Source organism: Lactuca serriola, chromosome 8, assembly GCF_051521515.1.
Source record: "Lactuca serriola cultivar US96UC23 chromosome 8, Lser_US96UC23_V15, whole genome shotgun sequence".
NCBI lineage: Eukaryota > Viridiplantae > Streptophyta > Magnoliopsida > Asterales > Asteraceae > Lactuca > Lactuca serriola.
This window is the reverse complement of record NC_136415.1, coordinates 182690697-182704578: the sequence shown is the minus strand read 5'-3', so window position 1 is coordinate 182704578 and position 13882 is coordinate 182690697. Positions and strand designations below refer to the sequence as shown.

General features: G+C 32.3%; 1 protein-coding gene across 1 annotated transcript; it reads left to right on the top strand.

The window, feature by feature from the left end:
• The first annotated feature begins 328 nt into the window (after positions 1 to 328).
• Positions 329 to 11817, top strand: LOC145065609 (uncharacterized). The gene is made up of 16 exons (XM_079012638.1): positions 329 to 526; positions 1153 to 1243; positions 1558 to 1705; positions 3995 to 4127; positions 6534 to 6912; positions 7046 to 7229; positions 7323 to 7424; positions 7530 to 7859; positions 8097 to 8180; positions 8260 to 8418; positions 8569 to 8652; positions 8758 to 8895; positions 9019 to 9131; positions 9316 to 9470; positions 9679 to 9751; positions 11601 to 11817. Exons 2-16 carry the CDS (start codon positions 1158 to 1160, stop codon positions 11608 to 11610), a joined length of 2178 nt encoding a protein of 725 aa, XP_078868764.1. The 5' UTR covers positions 329 to 526; positions 1153 to 1157; the 3' UTR covers positions 11611 to 11817.
• The last annotated feature ends 2065 nt before the right edge of the window (positions 11818 to 13882 follow it).

The following is a 13882-nucleotide window of genomic DNA, read 5'->3' as shown; positions in this document are numbered from 1 at the left end:
ACATGGTATGCTACGTGGCATGTTACGTGGCTGGCGACCTACTATTACCGGTAACATAATGATATTTTTTGAACAAAGGTGAAGTTTAATAGCCATATGTGTACAGAAGCTATAGTTGATTGGTGATATATGTACAAAAAAAAGTTCAATGGTATTTTTTATACAAGTCTAATACTTTGTTACCCTTTAAAAGTAATTTTCCCTTTAATTTAACCTCATTAATATATCAGTATATATCATGGTTGAAGAAAAGTTTTCTGGCATTACCGTAATTTCTGAAAGTTACAAAGGCACTTTTATATATAATAAGTAGGGGAGGCTCTCCGCCTCTTATGCCCATGTCTCTAGTCCCTTCACCTTCACGAGAGTACTTGACCTCGTCCTTCGGTAGTTATCAGTTTTCGCCACATTTCTGTCGTCGCTCGCCATTCCGACGCCGGTGCATATTCCTCCGCTTCTTCCGTTAGATTTTGCATTGACTTTACTGGACTTTGATGCGATTACCATTGCGTTTTTGAAGTTTACGGTAAACACACTAACATACTCTATTTTATGCGATCTGCAAGGGTTTTACTCTGATCAGTATATACAAACTTCATAAAGTTTGGATTGTGGGTTTGGCTAGTTGGAGAATGTATTGATTCTGAGTTTAGGCTGTATTTTTGGGTTAGGGTTTGTAATTGTATTCTGTCTTACAGTTCGTGGTGTGGGTAACTTTAGGGTTTTCTTTTTGTTTTTGTTTTTCCGGCTGTTCTGCATTAGTTTTGGGGGGTATTGGGGTTGGCAAACGTGGTGTTCTTGACCCACAAAACTGAAAAACTGGAATTGGTTAATTCCAGATTTTTCTAAAAGAGGGGTTCTCTCGAAAGTAGCCCCACTTAGTCTATTTCTTTTGTTTTACTTTCATATATTTTTTTATTGTGGTTTTACTATATTATCATGTACTTTGACATATTCAATTACTATGTTGCAGTTTCCATGATGACAGATTTGTTACACAAGCCACAACATAATAGTGTGCATATTATTTGTTTCTGCTTATGCTATTGATTAAACATGAATTATTGTTATTATACCATGTAATATGTACATGGTGTTGTTACATGTTTCAAGATCTAGTATTGTGTCTAACAATTCATTCATTTTGCACAGAATCTATGGATGGTTTTCAATGTTATGTTATGCTAAGGAAGGATGCGAAAATCATTTGTCGAATCAGATGCTCAGAACCATCAATAGCAATGTATTTATCACTCTTATCACCTCTATTTTGTCTTGGCCCACCTAAACTTTTTTGTTTATTTTTTCGAAGCTTTATATTTTGGGTGACATTTGACCTATTTGATCTGTTTCATCTTTTAGCCGGCTATTTAAATTTATTTAAAATATAAATCGGAATTGATCTATTTTAGGTAAACAAGTAAAAGTTACAACCTTTGCTAAGGGTTATTTAATCGTTTAAAGATTTTTATGGAAACCTTAATATAACTAGATGGTGAGTTGGTGACTATCAACCCATGTACTTGTATTTTAATTGGTTAATGACTATTTTTGCAGTAATGGGATTTGGGATATTAATGAAATTATCAAGCAAGTGTATCTTCCCATTGGATTATCTAGCACTCATATTCAACCAGTTAGCGAGAATATGTATCAAAAGGAAGAGTGGCACACGTTCATGCGATTCTTGAAACAATATAAAAAGGTACGAACTTGCAATTATTGTTTATTTTGTGCCTTTATGGAATGTTACATGCGGATATTTTTTCTCACCTATCAACAATTAAACACTATACTTTATGTTGATAATGAAAAACACTTTCCATTTGTTTATTAGTTGTTTGCGCTTCCAACATTTTATAGATACCTTTAAGGTTAATTGTCATTATGATTTAATAGTGTTATAGGAGATATACATTAGCTTTCATTCTTTTACTCTTTTTTTGTGGGTTGTCATTATTTTCTTGCTAAGATTTCTTCAACTAGGACTTCATTTCATAGTCACATAAATCGCTAGGAGGGGTGCGTTCTACGTACCAATTCGCACGTACCAAAACACGGTACGAACGTGTACCGGGGACGGACGCTCTCGATCACATTTCCAAATCTGAAATTGGCGTTCCCAATTTGCAATTCGGACGTACTTGATGCTATTCAGATCGTGATTTGCCAGATTCCAAAACGTGTTTTCAATCAATTGGGTACATGAGCCGGAATTTGAAGGGTCAATTGATTTCTTTGCCGTTTCTCAGTAACGGCTCATGTAATGAGCGACCCTTGGAATCAGACCCATCGATATTTTCATTCAATTGCCATTCTTCATTCAATTTGACTTGCTTCCCTTCCATCGATATTTTCATTCAATTGCCATTTTTCATTCGATTTAACTTGCAGAACATCAAAAATCAGATTTCATACTTTTTTTTTTGATTTTTGAATCCTGATTACTTATTACAAATATAAAATCAAGTTTTAAGTTTTTGTCTAATATGTTTTGAATTTTGGTACATGGTACCACAATATTGGTAAATCGTACCACAACGTCTCGAAACGTACCGAAATAAACCTACCCACCCTCGTACCGAATTTTAGGGACCTAGCGAATTGCGTACCACATACGTGTACCCGTACCAAAGCATGTTTCATTCTATCCTTTCTATGTTTGGTACTTGTTAGTCCAGACTGTCTCCCATAAGATCTTGTAGTTGTGTTATAGTCTCTATTTTGTTATTTTCGTAAAAAAATTAAAGTTAGGATATTTTGCGTATGTTCCATCTATACTTGTCTTACTATATCCTGTGTTGCAAAATGCATCCTACTTGGTCGAGTATTCGGAGCCTACTTGGAACTTGGTCATTAAATGAGGTGATTTATAGAAACTCAGTCAAATAGTCAAATTACTTGGATTGGTTAAATTCAGACCAAATTGGTCTAAGGGGAACTTAGTCAAACTTGTTCAAGAGTCAAAGTTTACTTAAAGTACAAAAAAGTAAAAAATTTCAAGAACTTACCCGCCTTAAGATATTTGTCATAGATATTGTTATTCCAAAATTACTTACTTTACAATTTACCCTAGTCAACCGTTCAATTAGTGTCTAGTGAGTTTTGCAACATTGACCATATCTTTCAAATTAATAATTTGCTTGCATGTTTATTGTCATTTATTTTAAAAAGCATTCACCATTGCAACATTGACCATAAGGCTCTTTCTACAAATTTGAAGTAATAATTATTGGAATTTTAAAGTTAATAGATTCAATTTGCTATAAAGCTTATGAGCACATTACTTTATATATTGTTGACATGACATGCATACATGTTAATATAATAATTCGTAGAAAACATGCGTAAGTGGTTAATTTAGGGTGTGTTGGAGATTGCTTGTTTAGGGTGCTTATTAGCTTATTGTGGTTTGGCACGTCTAATAAGCAGTTTTTAGTGTTTGGATGGATTAAAAATAAAAGTGCTTATTGGCTTAAATAAGGAGTTTTTATTAAGTTAATGTGTTCTAACTTATTTAAAATAGCTTTCGACTTATTTACACCAATTTACCTTATTAACCCTATTGTAACTATATGTCTATCTATATCCTACCCTTATTGGTCATTTTACATCTATAGGCAGAAATTGCCAAACACTAAAAAACAACTTATCAACTTATTACGTTTTGATACCGGATGATCTAATCCAAACACTTTTAATAAATCTCTATTTTAACGCTGGAAAAGCTAATAAACACTTTTACAAATAAACATAAGTTGTTTAAATAAGCAAATCCCAAGCACCCTTTTAGGAATTTTTTGGACTTAGCTCATTATGCGACATTTTAAGTACTCTTTATCACAAGTAGCTACAATGTTCTGTATTTGGTATGTTTTTTACCCATAAGTTGGATTTATTCCTTAGGGGGGCATTTTAGTCATCAAACAAGTAGTAAAAAGTATTTATTTTCTTTCTTTTGTCATGTTCTTACCGACCGATGATGCTTTTGAAGGCGGCTCTAGCAAGAATTGAAAATTGTAAGTTGTATATTATTCCTTCCTCGCATGATGAAGAATATGGTCATGCTATCGTGATGTATATGCATGAAGATACTATTCCTAGAAGCCATAATCATGTCAAATTTGGTTAGTTGTCCCTTCATTGTGTACTTTATGTATCTTATATTTATTGTTTATATCCATTATCATCACTATTACTTACATGTATACATGTATGTGTATAAAGAGCAAAACAAAACATATGAAACGAAACTAGGACGTATACTACACTACCCAGAGTATAAAGCCTCCACGTCCTCCAATTAGACATGTCCTTAGAAAAACGTCAACACATTCATGTCTAACCTCACATTATCTTCCTACTTCCTTTGACATTACACCAAGCCGACCCCTTGTACTATGTTTAAGCGATGACAACCGAGGAAAAATGTTTGAAGTTTGCAAAGGAATTCTAATCACACTAGGCTTCTATTCTTGCCAAGTAGATGTCATGGTTTACGGATAACATACTTAGCATTGCTTGGGTTGGCTAGGCACTCTAGGAGACGTGATTTTTAACCGGAGAAGTCAAAAGATGCGCTTATGGGATCAAGGGTCTCCCATCCAACTATGTGGCATATCCTCCCCACACACAACTTCAACCTTCTCAGTGAGCTCAACTGTTCAGTTGGATATCATCTTACTCCAATTCCCCTCGAGGCCTATCACCACCTAGAACCTTCATGAAGGCCATGGCCCTATCCGTGTTCGACCCATTTGCAGAAGAATGAAATTCAGAAACCAAGTGGATGAAATGCTCACAAGAGGAATAATTCGCGTAATGTCAAGGTACATTCTCAAGTCTGGGTATCCTTGTGAAAAAGAAAGACTCCACTTGGCGTTTGTGTATTGATTACAGAGCCCTGAACCGTGTAACAATCCTCGATAAATACCCAATACCTGTCGCTGAAGAATTGTTAGACACACTTTATTTCTCCCAATATTGTTTCAAGGATCAATCTAAAATCAGGGGTCCATTAAGTCGATATGTGTGAAATTGTGGCTCACAGGATACAAGAGTGGCCCATTCCAAAAATGCCAAGGAGTACATGGTTCTTGGGCCTCACAAATTCCAAAGGAGTATGTGGTTCTTGGGCTTCACATGATACAAGAGTGGCCCATTCCAAAAATGCCGAAGAAGTACGTGGATTCTTGGGCCTCACAGGATACAAGAGTGGACCATTCCAAAAATGCCAAAAGAGTACGCGGATTCTTGGGCTTCACATGATACAAAAGTGGCCCATTCCAAAAATGCCAAAGAAGTACGTGGATTCTTGGGCCTCATAGGATACAAGAGTGGCCCATTCCAAAAATGCCAAAAGAGTACGTGGATTCTTGGGCTTCACATGATACAAGTGTGGCCCATTCCAAAAATGCCAAAAGAGTACGTGGATTCTTGGGCTTCACATGATACAAGAGTGGCCCATTCCAAAAATGCCAAAGAAGTACGTGGATTCTTGGGCCTCATAAGATACAAGAGTGGCCCATTCCAAAAATGCCAAAAGAGTACGTGGATTCTTGGGCTTCACATGATACAAGAGTGGCCCATTCCAAAAATGCCAAAGAAGTACGTGGATTCTTGGGCCTCATAAGATACAAGAGTGGCCCATTCCAAAAATGCCAAAGAACTACGAGGATTGTTGGGCTTCACATGAAACAAGAGTGGCCTATTCCAAAAATGTCAAAGGAGTACCGTGGTTCTTGGGCTCATTCCAAAAATGCCAAAGGAGTACATGGTTCTTGGGTCTCACAGGGTACAAGAATAGCTCATTCCAAAAATGCCAAAGGAGTACGTGGTTCTTGGGCCTCACAGGATACAAGAGTGGCCCATTCCAAAAGTAACATAGGAGTATGTGGTTCTTGGGCTTCACATGATATAAGAGTGGCCCATTCCAAAGAGGCCAAAGGAGTACGTGGATTCTCGGGTTCACATGATACGAGAGTGGCTCATTCCAAAAATGCCAAAGCAGTACATGGATTATTGGGCTTCACATGATACAAGATTGGCCAAAGGAGTACGTGGTTCTTGGGCCTCATAGGATACAAGAGGGGCCCATTCCAAAAATGCCAGAAGAGTGTGGATCCTTATGCCTCACATGATACTAGAGAGAATACATTTGTGGGTATGGTAAAATGGTGCGGCCACTAACCGAATTAACAAAGAAAGACGCTGTTATTTGGGGACCCGTGCGTTCAATCTCCTAAAGACTACAATGACTGCACCTCTCCCCACCCTTCTTGATTTTTCCAAACCATTTGAAATTGAATGTGATGCTTTAGGAGGCATTCTAATGCAAACCCTCTTTTGATTATTTTTATATTTATCTGTTGTCATCTCTATCAAAGGACTAGCAATTTCACTCGATATTCATAAGAAACAAAGCATATGCATAAACAAAACATATACATCATCATTATTCACCATAATTGGTGAAAATATGGCTTTTGATTTGATTTATTTTTTCATTTCGTTTTTGCCTTGTTTCTGCGCAGATCTCAGGAGTGTGAATGATGGGTTGGCTAATCGCAAAGTTGACAAACAAGACCCTCGTAATTCCAAAATTGACAATCAAGACCCTTCTGGTAGCAAAGTTTACAATAAAGACCCTCCTGGTAGCAAAATTGACAGTGAAGGCTCTCCTGATCGTACCTCTGATCAGAGTCTTGGAAATAACAAAGGCTCTCAGTTGAGAGATGAAACTTGTAGCAGATCAGGAGTCAGTGCAACATTGCAAAATGTTCCTGTTCCTGGGAAAAATTACGTGTCTGCCCATCCAAGCTACTTGAAAACACTTGGTCAAACCCATTCTGACTGGATCTTTGGTGCCATTGCTGAATTTGTAGACAATTCAAGAGATGCCAAAGCAGCAATGTAAGCCTTTCATTTTTTTTTGTTATAGGGAAAAAAATGAAAGAGGGATGTTATAACAAACAAATAAAATGAAAGTATATTGCTATTTCTTGTGTTTAACTATTTCTAATATAATAATGTTTATAATGATCAGATTGGATATTTCAATTGACATGATATATTCAAACATTGCTGGAAAAGAAATTCCAATGCTGGCAGTTGTAGATGATGGAAGTGGGATGAGTCATGATGAGATTATGAGAATGGTGTCATTTGGTCGGAAGCAACCTGATACTGATGATCCAAATTATATAGGAAGATATGGTGTTGGATTTAAGGTATTTCTTCCTTCATTAATTTATATGAAAATGAAAAGATTGAAATGCTATTTCTTCCACTTAAACCCTTTCATTTATATTATTTTGTTTTAGACTGGAACAATGAGACTTGGTAGGGATGCATTGGTTCTTACACAGACAACAAACTCCAGATCAATTGCCTTTCTTTCACAATCACTAAATGAAGGAAAAGATGTATGTACTTTGATAATTTCAGACTTCATTTAGTCTGTTGAGGAAGAAATAGTGTTTTGTGTTAGTTATATTTACCTATTTTGTTATCTGAATTTCTTGCAACAGATTATAGAGATCCCAATTATAACCTATTCAAGGAAAGGACAATACATGGAACTGGATACAAATATCCAGACTGAAGCTCTGTCAAAGGCCAATTTGAATTCCATAAAGGAATTTTCACCATTCAATGAATATTTTATTGGCCAAAAAGCAGGCTTGTTTAAAAGAAATGGAACTGGGACTCAAATATACATATGGAATTTAGATGAATGGGGATCAAAATATTCATTAGACTGGGTGGATGGGATGAGTGGTGGAAGTTCTTTTCATCAAGGTGACATATTTTTACGTTCACGTAGGCCCCGTTCTCGCCTTGGCCAGATGACTCGAGAGGTTTGACTTTTTTTCTTACTCTTAAAGCATTGTTTTTAACTTTTTTTTTTCTTATTAAGGCATTGCTCTTTCAGATATTAATTCAATCATAGCATTGTGGTTCAATTTTTTTTTCCATATCAAGACATTATATTTTGAAAAATCTACCCAATTATAGCGGTGAAATTTTCTTAGTATAAACTTATAATGGGGTCACAATTTCTGGTCTCTATTTATAATTGTATATTTGGTTTTCAGGTTCCATTAGACTATTCCCTCAGATCTTATTTGGAAGTCATCTTCTTAGATCCACGAATGAAGATCAATGTTCAAGGGTCATTGGTACATTTTGGACTTCTTGCTTTTTATTTTTTACTTTTTTTATGAAGCAATCGATATCATTTAAAAGTTATTGAAACAGGTTAAAAGCAGGCCTCTAGCAAGATTTCTACACAAGACAAGCATAGAAAACGGTTCTGTAGCTGGAAAACCAGTTGAGCTGATTCTTGGACAATCTCAGTTGGATTTGGAGCAGGGTAATTGTGGAATTTTTTTATATTGGCATGGGAGGTTGATTGAGGTGTGTTTTCGTCTTGTTTACTATTTCATTTTTTCAGTTTGTTATTCTTAGTGATAAATGATGGCTTCTTGGTTTGATCCAAAAACTTTATGTTCGAATTGATTCTCAACTTTTTAATTTGATCCCAAAACTTTTTGCTGATTCATACAGGCTTACAAAAGAGTTGGGAGCATGATTCATAATGGAGAAAAGAGTCATGGGATTATTGGAGTCATAGATGTCACCAGTGTCATGGTATATTCTCTTCTATGCTTTAACATTTCAAATTTGAATCTTTTTATTTTGAAAAATGTTATTATATATAGTTTGTTTGGGGATTGTTTTTATGAAATTATGAAGGATGATGGTAGTGGTCGTGTTTGGGTGCATAACAACAAACAAGGGTTTGTGGATTGTGAGCCTTATGCTCTTCTTGAAGATTGGCTTAGTAAAAAGGCAGATGACTACTTGGATAACAATATTGACAAAGTTCATGTGGTAATTTCCTACTTTTTTTACTCATTGACTTAGTAGTGTCTTGGTTAAAACTAACAATATTTATTTGCTATCTCAATGGTTTTGAAAATCTTGGTTTTGTTGTTTATATCTATCTATCTGTAGATAAAAAGTGGGCCAAGGCATAAACCAGATCATGAATGGGTGCAATGCAACAAATGTAGGAAATGGAGAATATTGGATGCTGATTTCGATAGCAAAACACTTCCTCAAGAATGGTATTTTGCATTCTACTTTTTTAGTTTTTTATAGGAGTTTTAATAATAATAGTAATTAATAATGATAATAACAACAAAAAGAATGAAAATGATGATAATAATAATAATAATATGAATAAAGTACATATTTGACCAAAAATGTAATTTACTCTAAAATATAATTTGTTTTGAAATTGTTTAAAAGGTTTTGCTATATGAAGCCATTCAACGGGAAGTGTGAGATGCCAGAACAAAAATTAGAACAAGGAGTTATTACAATATCTTCACAAAGATCCGGATATAATTGTAGTGAGAGTTCATCACAAAAGAACAATAAGGCCAAAAAATCGCCAAACAAAGGTACATTATCCACCCAATTATACCAACATACTTCCATTTGGGTATATTTATATTTATAAAATATCTATTGAATTATATAGTATTAATTGGGTAGAGTTTTCAAAGTATAATGTTGATATAATAAACGAAGGAATTAGAGTAGGTTGTTATTTCTTGCATTTAACCCTTTAAATTATGATACCAATTTTACGTGCTCTTGGTTCTATAGGTAAAGGAAGTGTTGCAATGGTGAGTAACCCTGAAGATGCGCTACCGAATTGGCCTATGAAAAAGGTTAAAAGGTTAGTGAAAAGTTAGTGTTAGAAAGAATTAACACCACACACCACATTTTGTCAATGGGTAACATTTTACCTTTTTTGTACAAGGTAAGCTTTTTTGGAAAGAACCTGTCTACAAATGCATATAATACCTTATCATATTCTCCTATGCCCAACTTTACTTTTGAAAAACAATAATGATAATTGGAATTAGGGCTATTGGCAGGTAGTTTTAATTTAAACCATTCAAGTTCGTACACCAGGGATGGAATTTTCTTTTTCTTTTTCTTTTTTAATGCTTAGTGTCAAATCTATTAGAAAACATATTTAGCATGCTGTTTTTTTTTTAAATATCGATATTATTTGCATGTGATTAAACTGTGTATCTGATTTTTATTATAAGTTGTTTTTCTTCAAAATTTTCATAATATTGGATTTGATTTAATTTTTAGATAATTACAAAAATGGTCCTTGTGGCTGTTAAAAATATGTGGTTTTGGTCCAAAAATGTTTGGTGGTGCATTGGTCGTTCAGTTTTTGATACCTTGTGCGGTTTTGGTCCCTATCTTGTTAACTTTTTTAAAATTACAATTTTACCTTCACGGACTAGTTTTGCAATTGTGTTTTTTTTTTTTTTTAACCAAACCATAGGCACCGTTCTTACATCTCTTCTTTTTGATTTTATTGAATTATTATATATCCATTCTTTTAATTAATTTTATTGGATTATTATTTATTAATGAATATTATTTTAATATATAATATTTATATATTAAAAAATGTTATTTTATTGGGTTATTAACTTCTTTTAAATAATTATTTTTGAATTAATTTTTTTATTTTATTAATTTTTTATTGGATTATATTATATATTAATAAATATTATTTCTAACATATAATATTCATATATTCATAAATATTACTTTATTAGAGTATTAATTTGTTTTAGTTATTTTTTTTTAATTTCAATTTTATTGGACTATTATATTTAATAAATATGATTTTAAATTATTAATATTATTTTATTTGATTACTAATCTCTTTAATTATTATTTTTTAAACTGTTTTGAATTATTATACATTAATAAATTCTTTTTAATTCTACATCTTTTCTTTTTAACTTTATTGAATTATTATACATTAATTCTTTTAATTTCTTTTTATTGGATTAATTGATTTTTAATTTTTTGTATTTTTTAATTGTTTGATTTATTATTTTAAATAAAAAATCCCAAAAAATAATCCAACCCACCCCACCTCTCCTAAAAGTTCAAATATTTGGAAAACATATTATGGACAACAAGGTATCCAAAATTGACCGGTGCAAACGTTTTTGGAACAAAACCACATACTTTTAACAACCTAAGGGCCATTTTCGCAAATTTGTCAAATTTTAATATCTTGTCTTCCATTCTTCACATTTTGTTACAATCATATAAGTTGACTTGCGTGCACTCCAACTGTTCAATGAAATGCATAAACTAAATATACAACATAAAGCGATAAACCTATTGGACCTTAGTAACCAAAGAGATACGACTTTGCACTATAGTTAGATTAGAGAAAACTTTTTTGTGATTTTTTTTCTAAAAAAGTTTTAGGGGCCTTAGTTGTTGGGTTTTTAAGCATTTTTGAATATGTTTAAAAAAACGTATTTTTAGCGAATTAAGCTTTTAATGAGTCTCTTAATGATTGGTAAAAAAGATGGGGAATATGATTTTGGAAGAAGTTCTTGGGTTTTTACGAATCTTTGAGTTTTCAAAGGATTCAAACCCTATGTGTGTGTGTTCACATACGAATAAATCAATATTATTATGAACTAACAATATATGCCTATTAACACTCTTGATGTGTATTTTTACATGTTAAACAGGGAATGGTAATAATTCAACACAAGAATACCATTTCACTTGACGGATGGTTCATGTCCCTGACGCTTAGTTGGATAAAAAGAGATGACATTATTGATGAATTCAATATAGTTGTTATACTCGTATGCAAATGTTGTAATATATTCATTATTCTTATTATGTTAGATTCATATGTGAATAGTTTTCATGAATCAATACATGCAGTTTGTTTTTGTATAATGTTGAATTACACGTACAATGACTGTTAAATTATATAAGAAAAAATCATTCATAGGTGAATAAACGATTTATTCACATGTCAATAAATTAACATAAAAACAATATGTTATGATAATGTTATCATCGTGACATGTTTTTTTATTCATACGTGAATATATCAATAATAAAAAAATAATTTTTACATAAATAAGTATCATTAACATAACACATTTATATGTATGTGAATATCATATATACATATTTACGTTCAACTTTATTAACTGTAATATATGACAATATATTAACAACTATATTCAGAAGAATACTATTGCTTTTGAACTAAATATTATTTTTGATTTCGTGATTAATAGCCAATATATATATATATATATATATATATATATAGAAAACGAAGAATTTTTTTTTTTTTAATTCCCACGTGATCCGACCCTTGTTTTCTACAACACACTCAAGCGAGACCTACACCCTTTATAGCTTTAGGGTTTTCTCTTGATGATTTCTCTATCGAATGGAAAGAAAAGAGAAAAAAGTTGCTTATTGTGGCATGATTTATTATTATTATTATTTATTTTTTTTTTTATTTTTTATTTTTTTTTATTTTTTTTTAAAATTCTGAGGAAGGTAAAAGAGGGAAGAAATGGGTGGAAAAACGTGAATCACAATTTGAGATTTCTTTTCCTTGATTTTGTATCGCCTCATCGACCGGTAATTTTTTCTTCTCACTATCCTCTGTGGATTGCCCTCCCTACTTTTTATTTTATGATGTTCGAATTTAAGCGGATAAAAGTTTAGTACAATTTTCCAGATATATGTTTCCCCCCTTTTGCTACATACATGCTGCCTACAATTGAGGGAAATGTGAAGTGATTATTCATTAAGAGTGTTTCTAAATGCTGTTCATTTTTATTAATTATTATTCTAGTAGGCTTCATAACTTTCTTTGACACCATTCTATGTATATTTGCATGGTTTTTTATGGGTCATGGGAAAAAGTTTATTGTGTTTTTTAATATACATTTTTAATCTTTCATTATAGTTTTCTATATTAAATTTTAATATGGAAACATATAAGTAATTGGTAAAATATTCTTATACACGGTTTGTGGAGCACAATTAAAATTATAAAACTTCATAAGAATTATGTATGAAGTCTAACATAAGATCTAATAGAGGATGAATAGTTTTCTTCGGGGAAATAATTATTAGAATTTATTATTAGTTAATTATGTAATAATAAAATTATCACTTTTAAATGAAATATTTATGTTTAAACTTTATATTTAACTTGTCTGTTTATATATTTGATCTAAATTAATTAATATCGGTGTCTAGTTTAAGAAATATAAATTAAGTTATATACAAAATTTTAATATTTTAAAATTATTATTTTGCTCCAAATTAAATTTCATAATAACATTCTTTAATTAAAATCTTCAAACTTTTAGTATGTATTAATGATTAATTCATGTATAATTGATTTGTACAAAAAACTGTATCTTATACCTATTAAAATTCAAGATATGACTAATATGCTTTATAATATTATATATATATATATATATATATATATATATATATATATATATATATATATATATATATATATATAGAGAGAGAGAGAGAGAGAGAGAGAGAGAGAGAGAGAGAGAGAGAGAAAGCCAAGTTCTTTTGAGAACCAAAAGATTCGTGAGAACTTATGAACTCATAATTCACTCATCATTTTTCAAACCAAAAACACTAATCTTCTCAAAATGATGCGTCTAAGCCATATCTAGGCTAAAAAAACGACTTGGAGATTTTTAATTTTTTTTTTGGAAATGCGGATTTATGCACAATCAATAGTCATAAATTTTCAATGAACAAAGCAAGTGTTGTGAGCCCACCGACGAGAGAGGGCTAAATGGTATTTACAGATTGAAACTAGAAAACCTTAATTCCTGAACTAGCCTCATGGGCATAGGAACATGTATTGATGTACCATATCAGCTAATGCCTCCGGGTTGATGCGATGTATTCCGTCAGTTGACTCCAACATTTTTTCCTGAATTTTCGTAGGAGTTGTTTC